This window comes from Lepisma saccharinum, chromosome 9 (genome assembly GCF_977018435.1).
Source record: "Lepisma saccharinum chromosome 9, izLepSacc3.1, whole genome shotgun sequence".
Taxonomy (NCBI): domain Eukaryota; kingdom Metazoa; phylum Arthropoda; class Insecta; order Zygentoma; family Lepismatidae; genus Lepisma; species Lepisma saccharinum.
This window is the reverse complement of record NC_139237.1, coordinates 16,114,657-16,130,367: the sequence shown is the minus strand read 5'-3', so window position 1 is coordinate 16,130,367 and position 15,711 is coordinate 16,114,657. Positions and strand designations below refer to the sequence as shown.

Below are 15,711 nucleotides of genomic sequence, written 5' to 3'. Positions count from 1 at the left end.
GTTGATCTGACAATTCCTGATGATTTACACAACACATTTTCTGATCTGGCCCCAATTCCTGAGGTTAAGTGTTCACCTGGCTCTAAACAGAAGAAATTGATGATGACTCTAGAGCCGAAACAGGATTATGTCATATATTACAAAAACCTCCAGTTCCTGATGAAACATGGTGTTCAAGTGACCAAAATTGGAAAAGTTTTGAGGTTCAGGCACTGAAGATGGTTGAAACCATATATTGATACAAACACAGAGCTTCGAACATCTGCAATGAGCCAATCTGATATAACCTTGTTTAAATTGATGGTCAATTCAGTGTATGGCAAAACAATTGAAAATGTCAGAAAACATATTGATGTTAAAATAATTACTGACCCCAGCCGGAGCAAAAAATTGATTGCAAAGCCCAACTTCAATTACAGAAGAATTTATGATGAGAATATGGCACTTTTCAACATGAAAAAAAACAAAGATTAAGTTTGATAAGCATATTTATGTAGGGGCTGTGATATTGGAATTGGCCAAATTACACATGTTAAAATTGTATTATGATGTGTTGAAGCCTTTTTATAAGGATCGTGTAAAACTGATGTACATGGACACAGATAGTTTTGTTCTTGATATTCAAATAGAAGAAGTTTATCAAGATATAGCACAGCCTGAATTGTTTAAATATTTTGATACCACTGAACATTCAAAAATTAAACACCACAACAAAAAGGTGCCTGGCAAGTTAAAAGATGAGACACTTGGTGATGTTATTGTGGCATTTGCTGGGTTAAGGGCCAAGATGTACAGTTTTGAAACATGTAGTGGCGCAGTTGCCAAAAAGGCCAAGGGCATTGGCAGAGTAATTGTTGACAAAGAGCTTGAATTTGAAGATTACCAAAATTGCCTCAAATCATGTAGCACAATCAGAACATCAGAAACCAGAATTCAGAGTGTGGATCACTTGTTGACTACAAATATTGTAAGAAAAGTGGCTCTGGACCCACATGATGATAAGAGATGCATTTTATCATGTGGCATACATACTCTACCATGGGGTCATTGTGATTTGAAAAATGGCAAACAATGCACAATTACAGAGCATGATTTGAAATAAATAAACATGCCTATGAACTTATTTGGGTTCAAAAAACAGGCTATTATGGACATGCCAACACCACAACCCTCTTCTGATATAATATCTAAAGTAAGTGTTTGTTAATTATTCATCTGAACAGCATATTTACAGATGTTGATGATGAAACAGGTAAAACATTGTACATATTTAACAATAATTTAAATCATTACCAATTAACTGTAGGTTGTCAATTGCAATTTATTACAACCCCTGAGGGTAATGTCAAGATTTCAGTAGGGAGAAACATTTATAGAATTAAGCACTCAAACATGATTTCTGGCACTGTATATACTGTTTCTGCTGGTGACTGCTTATATATTGAGGTCCCTGGGTCATATGACAAGCTTATACATTTTTTTTATAGAATTAACAATCAGATATTCAATAATAAATAACCACTAAAACAAAAATGCCTAATGATATATTTGGCCATACAAGACATGAAGATCACAGTGATGAGATTCTAATGCTTGATGTCAGAGTCAAGAAATTAAGAAGTGATTTACAAGCTTTACAAACCACACTCAATGCCAGTCTTCAACTAGAAATTACAAATTTACAATCACAATGCATGGACCCTCTTCTTAAAATTGATTCTGAACTCAAATTATTGCTTCAGAAATATACTGATCTGGCAACGTTGGATAATTTTCAAAGTTTAGAAGAAGCTGTAGCAGCTCTTGAAGCCAAATTTAAGACCCAGGCCACCAACTCTGAGCAATTGAAACAGCAATTGGAAGAGCAGATAAATAATGTCCAGACACAGCTCCAAACAATTGTCAAAAGCATAAAATCACAAGAAGATTTTGATCTAGTGATTTCCACTCTAAAGGAACAGATTCAATCACTCCAGATACCTAATCTGGACCCCTTGAACAATGCCATAGCCGAGGTTAAAGAAAAAATTGAGACACTTGAAATTTTTGTGAACAACTTGCCATCTTCTGATGCTTTGAGTGCAATAACTCGGAGTGTTGCAAACATCAAGCTGCAACTTGAAACATATGAAGATTTTGGAAAAATTCAAAGTACCATAACCCATCTTGAGGGTACAATAGCAGCAGTGCAAAGTGATTTGACAAATGTACAAGAATCTCTAGAATCCCGCCTGCCTGGTATTGTAGACACACTTGTCAGTGTCCAGCAACAGATCACAAAACTTGAAAACCTCAACACTGAATCTGAGCTATCTCATTTTCATCACTTGATCGATGATATCCAAACAAAACTTGAAATTTTACAACAATCAACACCCACTCAGGCAGATATAGCCCTGCTCCAAAATGCTATGCAAAATGTGGCTGATGCATATGAATTAAAGAATGTGAAACTGGCACTTGAATCTTTGCAAAATACTGTACCAAATCTGCCTACATCACAGGAACTTAAAAACATAAAGAGGGCAGTGAATCGCATATTGAAATCAGAAGATATCAAGAATATCCAGATAGAGATCAAACAACTTACTCAGACAGTGGCAACTCTACCAACTAATAAACATATTAATGAACTGCATGCCCTGTTTGAGGATATCAGAAGACAGGTCCATGATCTTACTGCTCAAAATTCAAAATTGGCAGTTATTGAAAATTTACAGCAAATTGTAGCTAATATCAAGCAACAGCTAGGGACCATAAAATCCAATCAAGCAAATGCTTTGTCTGTTTGTGCCACCCAGCTACAAGAAATTGTGCAGCAATACAAGAAACTTGCTGTGGACATAAAATGAAGCCAGGCCATGATGATGTTGTTAGGACCATCAATGAGCACCTTGAATCTGTAACAAGCAGATTGCTTACAGCAGAAAAAGAAATAACCGGCATAATTGAGAATCCAAAACATAGAGTAATTCTTGAATTGTACAGCATCCCCAACAAAGAATATGATTCTCCATTTACACCAGGTGGCAAAATATATATGCTGTCCCCTGCACAATTTTATTACCAATTTTTTGTTGGGGGCACACTGAGACCAATCAAGATCAAATATTGGCTTCAACCACAGCACACCACTACCCCACCATATCAATAACAAATGCTGACAACAAACCAAAAATCACCAGTGTAGAGTTAGAGGATTTTACAGATCCCAATACATTAGAAACATCTTTTGCTGAAGATGATGGCTCTCTGGAATTTCATATACAAATAGGAGACAAATTATATTTAGAAAATCCTGTAGTATCAGCAGCTGAACACCCCATAGTTGCAATATTCTTGTTTCAATATTATGTCTAGACAAATTATTGTTGTTGAATTACACAGACAAGCCAGACATAATTATAAGAGACTGCCAGTAGTCACAAAAGGAATAGATGATTTATGGCAGAGCGACTTGATTGAGATGGCATGTGGACAGCTGAAAAACTTAGACAAAATCAACAAGGGCTACAAGTATCTACTTACTGTCATAGACACATTTTCAAAATTTGCCTGGGCTGTGCCACTCAAATCCAAGACTGGAAAATGTGTTACAGAAGCCATCAGGACAATCATCAATCAGAGTGGAAGATCACCGCGCTATTTGCAAACAGATAATGGCAAAGAATTTTATAATTCTGTGTTCCAACAATTTATTAAAAGCCAGTCAATTCAACATTATTCGAGTTACAGTGATCTCAAGCCTCAATTGTAGAGAGATTCAACAAAACCCTAAACAATCTTATGTATAAACAATTCACACTTCAAGGTAATTATAAATGGATTAATATTCTTCCAGAACTTTTACATAAATATAACAACTCGGTCCATTCCACAATCAACATGAAACCCTCTGAAGTAACTTCATCTGATGAGCAAAAATTTATCATGACTGTTTATTATCCTAGATACAAGCCAACAACAAGAAAAGCCAAATACAAGGTGGGTGATCAAGTAAGAATCAGCAAATATAAGCACTTATTCAAAAGAGGCTTTACAAGAAACTGGAGCACTGAATTATTTACAGTGGTTCAAGTTAAACCTGGGACCCTTAACACATATATAATAAAAGATCACCGAGGAGAAATTCTCAAATGCCGGTTCTAAGAAGAAGAACTCAACAAAACTAAACAGCCTGACACATATCTCATAGAAAAAATCATCCGCAGAAAAGGCAACAAGTTATTTGTCAAATGGCTAGGACTTCCAGAACACAGCTGGATCGATGCAGACAAAGTGATAATGTGAGCACCTGGGATGTTATAAAGAGGCTGCCAGAACCTGAACAGCAGATTAAGAGAAATGGCAAGTTGCTGCCTGAAAATAGTAGATGTCTTATTGTTGGGCCATCGGCTTGTGGTAAAACTACACTAATGATTGATAATTTTTTATTGGCACCCAACTGGTTAGACTGGAAAAACAGGCACTTGTATGTCTTCTCTAAGAGCTTTGAACAATTAAAATATCAGCAGCTGATGAAGCTATATGATGGATTGGATATTGCCACTTTTGAATCAGATGTTAAGCCACTTCATGAATGTCTCGATAATTCTGTTGTTGTGTTTGATGACATTATACTGGATAATCAAAACAAGGTTAGAAATTTCTTTACACAGGGCCGACACAAAAACATTGATTGCTTCTACCTGGAACAGACTTTTTCTAAAATACCGAAGCAGCTGATCCGAGACAACAGCAATTTTATATGTGTGTTTCATCAAGATCATACCAACCTCAAACACATACATGATGAATATGTAGGTGGGGACTTGAGCTACAATGATTTTTGCAAGTTTTGCAGTAGGTGCTGGAATCAAAACAGTTATGGGTTTGTCACAATTGATATGACAAGAAAACCCAATAGTGGCAAATACAGAAATAAAATCAACAATTTTCTAGACATTAAAACATATATAAATAACCATGAAAAGGCCAATTATTGATGATCTTAAATTAAGAGATTATCTTGTAAAAAGATTTAAGGGATGGAAATCACAGAACCGAGGAAATTATGAACAACACAAACAAACAGAACAGCCTATTATTGATGCTATTAGTGAATTAGGAAAAAAATATCAAAACTGTTACAGAGCAAAATCAAAATTTGATCACAGAGCTTGTACCTGTAGCTGCAAGGAACATATTAGATTATCCAATCACCCCACTTTCCAGTATTCATACATCTAGTCCTGTTGCTCCTCGAAGAATTGAAGCTACTCTGGATCCTATTGAATTGGGTCTTCTTGCTCAAAAATATTTAAGCACACCTAAAGACAACAAAGATGAGGTCTTTGGCTTATATGCTGACACAGAGCGTGATGGTAGCATCATACATAAAATTGGCAATTTCAGAGTAACATTTATGGGAGATGATCTGATTGTATATTCAGAATCTCATCTTGGAGAAAGAGGTGGTTTTGTTAAATATCCTGGCACACCTGGATTGTGGGAACTGATGACTAGGAAGAGACTTGGCAGCTATACAGATCAAGATTATGAACATTGCAAAGAAATATTAATAAAATCAGATGCTCTATACCAGAACAATGATCCCACACAAAAAAGAGTCAAGTCTAGCAGTGGAGCAAAATATAACAATTTAATCAAGCCCATATGGTCACAGATCAAGACTGGCAGTGGAATCAAACAATACAACACCCTGCCTAAAGAATTTGTCTGGGTTGATGATGTCAGGAAACTTGTAGATAGGTTATTGGTGATAGCTGGGGAGGAAAATGCTGGCAACCACAATTTTAACAATGAAAAGGTTGGATTTATGGACATGATAAGCACAAAATTGTCTAATTTTATAGTGAATGACACTAAGGGGATTGGATATCTTATAAAAATTATTAATACTCTACCACTTAAATTTTGGAATATTTCTGAGGGCCGGGGGTTGGTTAATGACATTATAAACAAGCTGCCATTTGAACTACATATTCCAGGCTATCAGTATTGTGGTCCCGGTACAAAATTGGACCATAGATTAAACAGAGGTGATCCTGGTGTTAATCCCCTAGATGCTGCTTGTAGAGACCATGACATAGCATACAACACACATACTGATCTTGTCAAGAAATATGTTGCAGACAAGAAATTAGAAGAGGCTGCATTTGGTAGATTTGTAAGCAAAGATGCTTCTTTGTGTGAGAGAATAGCAGCATTGGAGACCACCATAGCTATGAACACCAAGCAAAAACTGGGGTGGTAGCTGTGAATATGTATATAATAAACCTAGAATGAAGGCCAAGGGTGTTATGTATCAAATACCTTATGCAGGTCTTAAATCTCTTAAAACTGTTGATAGCCTTTTAACCAAAAAGCAGCGGAAGAAAAAAAATTGTTGTATTGCAAAGGGCCATGGTATGAAATTGTTGCTTAGTACCTCCCAATTAAAAAAATTACAACAATCCAGAAAAAAATCACATGGTGGGGGGTTTCATATTTACTATCCCGGCCATCTTAGCAGCACTTGGGGCTGTTGGGAGCTTGGCTGGGGGATCAGCTGCCATAGCAAAAACAGTAATAGATGCCAAGAAAAATAGGGCAGAATTAGATGAATTGAAGCGCCATAACCTGGCCATGGCGAAACAAGGCAAAGGTGTTAAGAGAGCCATTAATAAGTTTAAAAAAACAAGAGCCGCTTACAAACCAAGATATTGAAGCTTTAATCAAGCCACTGGGCATCAAAAATTTTAGAGGTGTGTACATGTCTGATTCTTTACCAGAACAACCACTCAACAAAGAGTGTGGCATTGTTAATTTGGATAAGTACAAAAATCAGGGCACTCACTGGATTTGTTATCTTAAATATTTAAAAGATGAGGCATTTGTGTTTGATTCATTTGGAGGTGATCCACCTCAAAATTTAGTAAAATATCTAAAATCAGCTAATCTTTATTACAATAATGCCCGTGTTCAAACTTCAAAGATGTTAATTGTGGACATTTGTGTTTATCTGTTCTTAGATATATGTCTCAAATAAATAAACCATCAATTGAAGATTTTCAAAAACTTTGTGGTATCTCAACATCATGGTTGTATTCCATCTCACCAGCCAAAATTCAATATTGAAACTCAAATTACATGATGATATAGTGTATCCCAAAACAATAGCTCTCAGAGCATTTTATGGCATGTACATGATCCCTAATATTACACACCACAACAACAAAATTGCAGTAGGGGATCAAAAAATTGTCATCACTCCAGGGCAATATAATCTGTCCACTTTAAATGCTCAATTACACAAAGGTATAGTATTAACTCAAAATTCTGTCACTCACAGAGTAGAGATTGTATCTGCTACAGAAACAGTGGATCTGGGTACTATAGGAGAGCTGTTAGGCTTTGAGAACAACACAAACTTGAACCAGCCATCAAACACACTGCTATTAATATACCTAAATTCTTAGCCATAGAGACTCTGAATATTCACTGCAATGTGGCCGAGGGTATGATCACCAAATCAAATGACATAGGCACTCACAAACAAACTGGCATCATTGCAACATTTAAACCTAATTCTGAATTTATCGAGCCCATCATCTACACTCCATCACCAACATTATATTTTCCTGTGTGCCATAATAGAATAGATAACATTGAATTGATGGTCACTAATGAAAAAGAAGAATTAGTTGATTTTGCTGGAGCCACAACAACTGCAATCATAGAGATTAATATTTAAATAAAAATACATACAAAAAAAATGGAAAATATTGAGAGTTATGAGCTACAATCATTCCCCCCAAACAGGAGGACATCTGCAAATTTAAATCAACCCAACACAGAGATTGAGGTTGATCTTGATGTAGGGGATGGCTTTATACTCCCCCACAGAGCAGATCTATACATCAAATTTGATGTTGTAAAGCTCGATGGAACAGATTATCCGGCAAATTCAAATATAAGATTGGTAGATAATTTTGTGCCGCATCTGTTCTCTGAAATTGAGATCAGAAAGCATGGTGTTGTTATAAACAGAGTGGACTATCTCGGCATTACCTCCACAGCTTTGGCCACACTAAAATTATCCAAAACTGAGGCATCATACTACAAAATAGGTGGATTTGAGGCTGGTGATAGAATTATATCTAAGAGCCACACAGTGCTGTTCCCTATGCGCCTGTTGCCAGGATTCTTCTCAGATTACAAAGATATTATGTGGAAGGGTGGTTTAAGAATCACATTTAGAAGAGCTGCCAATGATAATAATGCTTTGATGAGGTACAGCACATTAAACTCTACAGGGGAAGCTCTGCCCAATATCCTACCTGATGAAGGCAAATGCATTATTCAGACTATGGAGCAAAGAATCCCAGTTGTTGAATATGAAGCTAGTTATGCTCTTAAATACAAAGCAGATATAATAAAAAATCCACATATTCCTTTACAATTTTATACATATCAATGTGTACAGAAGCCTGCCGCTGGTACTTATTATGAGTTTGATGCTACAAATTCATTCTCCAGTATACAATATGACATGCCGGATTTTGTGGTGGTTCTGTTTCAGACTGGAAGACACAATAATCAGGAAAGGAATTCAAGTAGATTTGACAACTGCAACATCAAGAACATATATCTTAAAAATGGCAGAAATGAGGTATTTCCTAGAGAAAATTATAATTTAGACATGTCCAAGGATGATTTCCTTAAATTATATGACGCATTTACAGCATACAAAAGGGTCACTACTGGCAATACTGACATGTATTACACACCAGATGAATTCAAAGCACAGAGACCCATGTTTGTCATCAACACTTCAAAAAGGAAACAAGTTGTGGTTAATGACAGGACAAACATTAAAATTATCTGTGAATTCCACGATACACTCCCTGATGACACCATATGTAGTGTTATTCTCATAGGGGAAAAATCATATGTTTATGATGTAAGAAATGAGAGAGTCACAGAACAATTCTAGAAAATTTTTGCACAATGCATTGTCTTAGTACTAGATATGCAAGTTGAGGCTGGTGTTTAAGCATATATTACATTATATTTTTGTGTAAGCAAAAGCTCTTATAAGCATTTTTGCCTTAGTTTTAAGTGTAGCCAAAACCATATCAAGGGAGGGCATATTTTTGACAAGTTTATGTACAACAAACTGAGAGATGTAGCTTTTACACACATGGGCAAATCTGTCTGTTAAGGCTTCTTCTTTTCTACACTAGAATTCAAAATTTTTAGATTTAAATATGTACACACATGGCCGATTGGGCTATATGCCCCCCGTTGACATAATTTTAAGTGTGGGCAAATCGGGGCATATGGACTCTTCTTTTCTACACTAGGATTCAAAATTCTTGGGGATTAAGAGCATATCACACTTGAAGAAATGGGGAATAAGAGGATCTTGGCATAATTTTAAGTGTGGGTAAATCGGGCTGTTTAATCCAATGACCTCTTCTTTTCTACACCTATAAGTGGTGCTCATCCTATCGCAAATCACACTACTAAAAATGTACATAAATTGAACAAGGGCAACAAGTACCTCCTCACCGTTATAGACACATTTTCGAAATTCGCATGGGCTCTACCTTTGAAAGCCAAAACGGGAACATGCGTCACGGAAGCATTCAAATTAATTTTTCGCGAAAGCAACAGACGAACACGGTTTTTGCAAACAGACAACGGTAAAGTATTTTACAACGCCGTATTCCGAAAGTTTATTAAAAAACATGACATTCGTCATTATTCGACCTTCAGTCACATCAAAGCCAGCATCGTGGAAAGATTTAAATGAACCTTGAAAACATACATGTGGAAACGATTCACGCTTCGGGGAAATTACAAATGGGTCGACATCGTGCCGGAACTCGTCGACAGCTATAATGATACTTTACACAGAACGATAGGCATGAAGCCAGCTGACGTTACGAAATCTGACGAGCACCGTTTAATTTCTACAGTTTAGTGTCCAAAGTACACTCCGACTACCAAGAAATCAAAATTCAAAATTGGAGACCAGGTGAGGATCAGCAAATTCAAACGCACCTTCGAGAAGGGATTCACAAAAAATTGGAGCACGGAACTTTTTACGGTGGTTCGAGTTTTACCCGGAAACCGACACACGTATATAATAAAAGATAGTAGCGGCGAGATTTTGAAAGGAAGATTTTACGAAGAGGAACTCTCTAAAACGAAACACCCCGACACGTACCTCATCGAGAAAGTATTGCGTAGGAAAGGTGACAAACTGTTTGTCAAATGGCTGGGACATCCGGAAAAGAGTTGGATCGACGCGAACAAAGTGATCTTGTGATTACGTGGAACGTGGTGAAGCGTCTACCGGATTCGGAAAGTCAAACGAAAAAAAAGAACGGCGAGTTGCTCCCCGACAGCATCCGCTGTCTAATCGTAGGTCCTTCAGGGTGTGGGAAAACAACACTGGTCGTGGACAATTTTCTCCTCGCACCGAATTGGTTAGATTGGAAGAACAGTCAGCTGTACGTGTTCTCGAAAAGTTTGGAGCAATCCAAATACCAGCAACTGATGAAACTGTACGATGGTTTGGACATTGCAACGTTCGCTTCGGAAATAAAACCACTCGACGATTGTCTTAAAAATTCAGTCGTTGTGTTCGACGATGTCATCCTGGAAAATCAAAATGAAATTCGCAACTTTTTCACGCAAGGTCGTCACAAAGGAATGGATTGCTTTTACCTAGCTCAAACGTTTTCCAAAATTCCAAAACAGTTACTGCGCGACAACGCTAATTTCATATGTTTGTTTCGTCAAGATCACACCAACCTCAAGCACGCGTACGATGACTACGTAGGCGGAGACATGAACTACAATCAATTTTCGGAACGCTGCTCTTCTTGCTGGAACAGTGACGATTTCGGATTCGTGACGATCGACATGACGAGGAAACCCAACGACGGAAAATACAGAAACAAAATCAACGACTTTCTAAACGTTGCAACGTTGTGAGAAACGACGTGTATAAATAACGTTATGACGAAACGAAAAATCGAAGACGAAAATCTTAAGCTTCGCGATTTCCTCGCTTCAAAGGTTGGAAATCCGAGAATCGCGGATTCTACGAAGAGAAGAAACGTCAAGATCAACCTGTGATCGATGCCATCAGCGGTCTAGGTAATGAAATTAAAAGTGTCACGGAACAAAATAAAAATTTGATCAACGAACTCGTACCACTTGCAGCTAAAAGTTACATTGTACCCACGCCCATTTCGAGCATTCCTTCGACGCCGTTCGAACTGAAGGACGTACCACGACGTCAAGCCATAAGCAGCACGTTTTCATATAAAATAGAGTTGGGACCTTTGGCACGAGACTATCTGAGCACGGGGAAATTCGACAAGGATGAAGAGTTCGGATTGTATCCGAGCATGGAAACCAACGAAGGCGTCGTGTGGAAGATTGGGAAATCGAAAGTCACCTTCGAAGGCAACGACATTAAAGTTAATTTAGGCGATATGAATAGTTGGACCAGGTATCCGGGTTCGGTGGGACTGTGGGAACTCGTTGCCAAAAAGCAGCCGAAAGATTACACGACGAAGATTACCAGAGTTACAGGGAAATTCTAATCATGACGGATGTCATGTACCAGAACAACGATGCCTCGCAGAATAGGGTGAAATCGAGCAGCGGTGAGAAGTAAAGGAATTTCATCAAACCAATATGGAACGAGGTGAAGAGTGGAAGCGGCGTCAAACGCTACAACACGTTACCCAAAGAATTCGTTTGGGTGGACGACGTGAGGAAGCTCGTGGACAGATTGTTAGTGATAGCCGGTGAAGAGAATGCAGGGAATCGTAATTTTTACAACGAGAAGGTTGGCATCGTGGACATGATCAGCACGCAACTTTCCAACTTCATCGTGAACGACGACAAGGGCATAGGTTACCTGATCAAAATTATCAACACGCTGTCTCCGAGATTCAGGAACGTGGCCGAAGGAAAGGGACTCGTGAACGACATCATCAACAAGTTACCTTTCGAGATGCATTTACCTGGCTACCAGTACTGCGGACCGGGTACCAAACTCGAGAAAAGATTGGAGAGAGGAGCAGACAAGAAACTGGAACATGCCGCTTTCGAAAGATTCGTCAGCAGAGACGCTTCTTTGGGTGAAAGAGTTGCAGCATTGGGCACCATCATCACCATGAACACGAAACAAAAATTTGGATGGGGTATATAAATAACATACAGTAAAGAAAATAATAATGCATCAAGCACCATAGGATGGACTGCTTCAGCACATACAATGTGTCTGCTGACGATTGCTTGTATGCTGAGCTTTTGTTGATTACGACACACTTATCCCTCTCTTTGCCGAGTTGCGAATCACCTACCCTATAACAATTAAATATCGTTAGCAATGCCTAACGATATTTTCGGCCACCCGAAACGGGACAATCACGGCGACGAGCGTCTCATGCTCGACGTTAGCGTCAAGAAGTTGCGATACGAACTGCGGGCTGTGCAGTTCAAACTCAACTCCAGCCTACAGACCGAGATAGCCAATCTGCAGTCTCTATGCAGGGACCTCATCATCAAAATCGACGGCAAACTCAAATCTCTGCTGCAAAAATGCACCGACCTCGTGGCTAACGATAACCTCGGAAACTTGAAGGTGAGCTTCGACAAGATGGAACACGAACTAAAGGCGCGAACCAACGACGTGGAACCACTGACACAGAGGATAGAGGATCAAACAATAATTTTCCAAACCGAACTCCAATCTATTGTTGAGAGTATCAAGACTCAGGATGATTATGCTGATTTTCGCGAGCAGTTTCAATCCTTGGAAATTTCCACGCTGGAAAACATCAAGATGGAACTTCCGACGGTTGCCCTGAACTCTGCCATCGCCGAGATCCAAGCCAATCTCCAAACGCAGGAAAGCTTCGTAGACAACCTGCAATCTTTCAGCGAACTGAACGCCATTGCTCGCAGAGTAACCAACATGAAAATCCAACACGAGATTACAAGCATTTCGGGAAAATGCAAGGAACTATAGCCGACATCGATGATAGCTTAGAAACCATGAAAACCGACATCTCCTCAACGTCCAGGAAGCTTTGGAATCGAAATTGCCGGGCTCCACCGCAACTCTTGCCACCGTTCAACAGCAGATCTACAAGTTGGAAAATCTGAACACCGAATCCAAACTCTCGTATTTCCGACACAGCGCGCAACTTCAAGATGCCATTCGAACCGTGGCAGATGACTCCAAGCTGGATGCTGTGAGAGAGGCTCTGGAGTTGCTTCAAACTTCGGTGGTTACCATACCCAGACCCAGAAACTTAAAGTCGTGAACAGGGCAGTGAACCAAATACTCAAATACGACAATGTCAAAAGAATTCCAAGTTGAAATCGGTTAAGTTCGAGATACAGTCGACGCATTGCCCGCCGACCTCCATGTACTATTTGGTGAGATGAGTACACATGTCCCAGACCTCACGACAAAAATTCAAGTTGAGACTTGTGGAAAGCTTGCAGCAGATTGTTGCGAATGTAAAGATCCAGATCGCGCTGTTGAAGCGAACCAGGAATCTGCCTTGACCGAATTCGGTACCAAGCTTCATGATTTAAAGAAGCAATTCAAGCAATTGTACGTCGATGTGAAGATCAAACCCGGCTTCGAAGGGGATGTTCTCACTATTGAGAAAAAACCTGGAACAGGTGCTCAAAACAATGGATGATTCATAATCGCGTTATCTGTTCTCCGACGAGACTGTCAGGCTTCACAGCGTTCCGAATGCTCGCGGACATTGGACGTACAAAACTCGCCCGTCACATTTACAGAGTGTACTCTTACACAAGGTGTCACGAATTTTTGATCGACGGTACCGTTCGGTTTCTCAAATTTAGATACTGGAAAAATGGAAAACATCCTGAGGTGCAACACTTCACCATACAAAGAATGGACGTGGTATTCAGAGCGGTCCAAATACCGATCGCATACTGGGACAGCGCGACCAGCAAATATAAAATACACGACGATGAACAATTATCCATTTTTTACGTCGAAAGTGGAGACACGCTATTCTTCGAAGTCAAACATTTCTACACCGAGAAAAAAACTCTTTTCCCGTAATGTCTTCCTTTTTGGCGAAGTCTCTCACTCAATGTCTAGGAAAACCATCGTTGACGAGCTTCACAAACCTGCACGTCGCAACTACGAACACTTGTCGGTTGTCACGAAGGGCATCGGCGACCTGCCGCAGGCGGATCTCGTCGAAATGAGCAGTGGTAATTTTACGGTTTGCACAAATCAACAAGGGACACAGGAACCGCCTGACCGTCATAGACACGTTTTCCAAATATTCATTTGCTATGACATTGAAAGCCAAGACTGGCGTGTGCGTCACGAAAGCCTTCGACTCGATTTTCCGGCAATCCGGCAGACATCCACACTTCCTGCAGAAAGACAATGGAATGGAATTTTACAAGTCATCCGACACTACTCGACGTTTAGCAACCTGAAGACCAGGAACGCTTCAACCGAACTTTGAAACAACGCATGTGGAAACGGTTGAAGCTTCAGGGTAAGTACAAGTGGGTCGATGTACTGCGGGATCTCGTGGACGTATCCCACAGCTCGGTCCATCGCACGGTATGAAGTCTGCGGACGTCAACAAATCCGACGAGGCACGTTTGATTTTCACCGTTTACTGTTCAAAGTACCGACCAACGACCAAGAAACCGAAATACGAAATAGGTGAACAGGTGAGGATCAGTAAGTCCAAGCGCACATTCGAGAAGTGGTTCACCAGAAATTGGAGAATGGAACTCTTCACCGTGATTCGAGTCATGCTAGGAACAAGGCACACGTATCTTATAAAGGATGCTCGCGACGAAATTTTTAAAGGACGATTCGATGAGGAGGGGCTCTCGAAGACAAAAAATCGGAATGGATTCCTGACCGAGAAGGTCCTGTGCAGGAAAGGAAATACGCTGCTCGTTTTATGGCTGGGACTCGAGGAAAGAAGCTGGATCGACGTGGACGAGGTGATCGTGTGACTTGCACATGGGGCGTGGTGTTGCGACTGCCCGATTCCCCCTCGGAAAACGCTTAGAAAAAACGCAAGCTGCTGCCCGACAATATTCGCAGCCTTGTCGTCGAACATTCGGGATGTGGGAAGACAACGTCTGTTGTGCACATTTTTTTGCTCACATCGGACTGGTTGAATCGGAAGTAGAGGCACCTGTACGATTTCTCCAAATGTTTAGAGCAACCCAATTACCGCCAGTTGGAAACTGCACGAGGGACTGGTCACAGCAATATACTCTTCTGAAGTGGTGCCACTGGTGCACTGCCTCAAAAATTCGGTGTGGTCTTCGACGACGTTATCCTGGAGAACCAGAACAAGTTTGCAACTGCTTCACCAATGAACACCACAAAAGAACGGACTGCTTCTACCTTTCAGATACCTTCTACAAGATTTCCAAGCAGCTACTCCGGTATAGCGCCAAACTTCTATGACTGTTTTTGTCAGGATTCCACCAACCTCTAGCATGTGCTCGACGACTACGTGAGTGGAAATTTGAGTTTCAACGACTTTTCAAAGTTCTGTGAATCGTGTAGCAAATTGCCTCACCCTTGTACGAAATTTATACTATGATGATTAATCCAAGTGCCAAGTTGGCCAAGCTGGCCTGGAATGGACTGATCTCCTGTTAATT

The 15,711-nt window shown here is 39.8% G+C and overlaps 1 protein-coding gene across 1 annotated transcript; it reads left to right on the top strand.

The window, feature by feature from the left end:
• The first annotated feature begins 14,643 nt into the window (after window positions 1–14,643).
• LOC145992338 (uncharacterized) lies at window positions 14,644–15,048 on the top strand. The gene has a single exon (XM_083128721.1). The coding sequence runs from the start codon at window positions 14,644–14,646 to the stop codon at window positions 15,046–15,048; it is 405 nt and encodes a 134-aa protein (XP_082984847.1).
• Window positions 15,049–15,711: the final 663 nt, after the last annotated feature.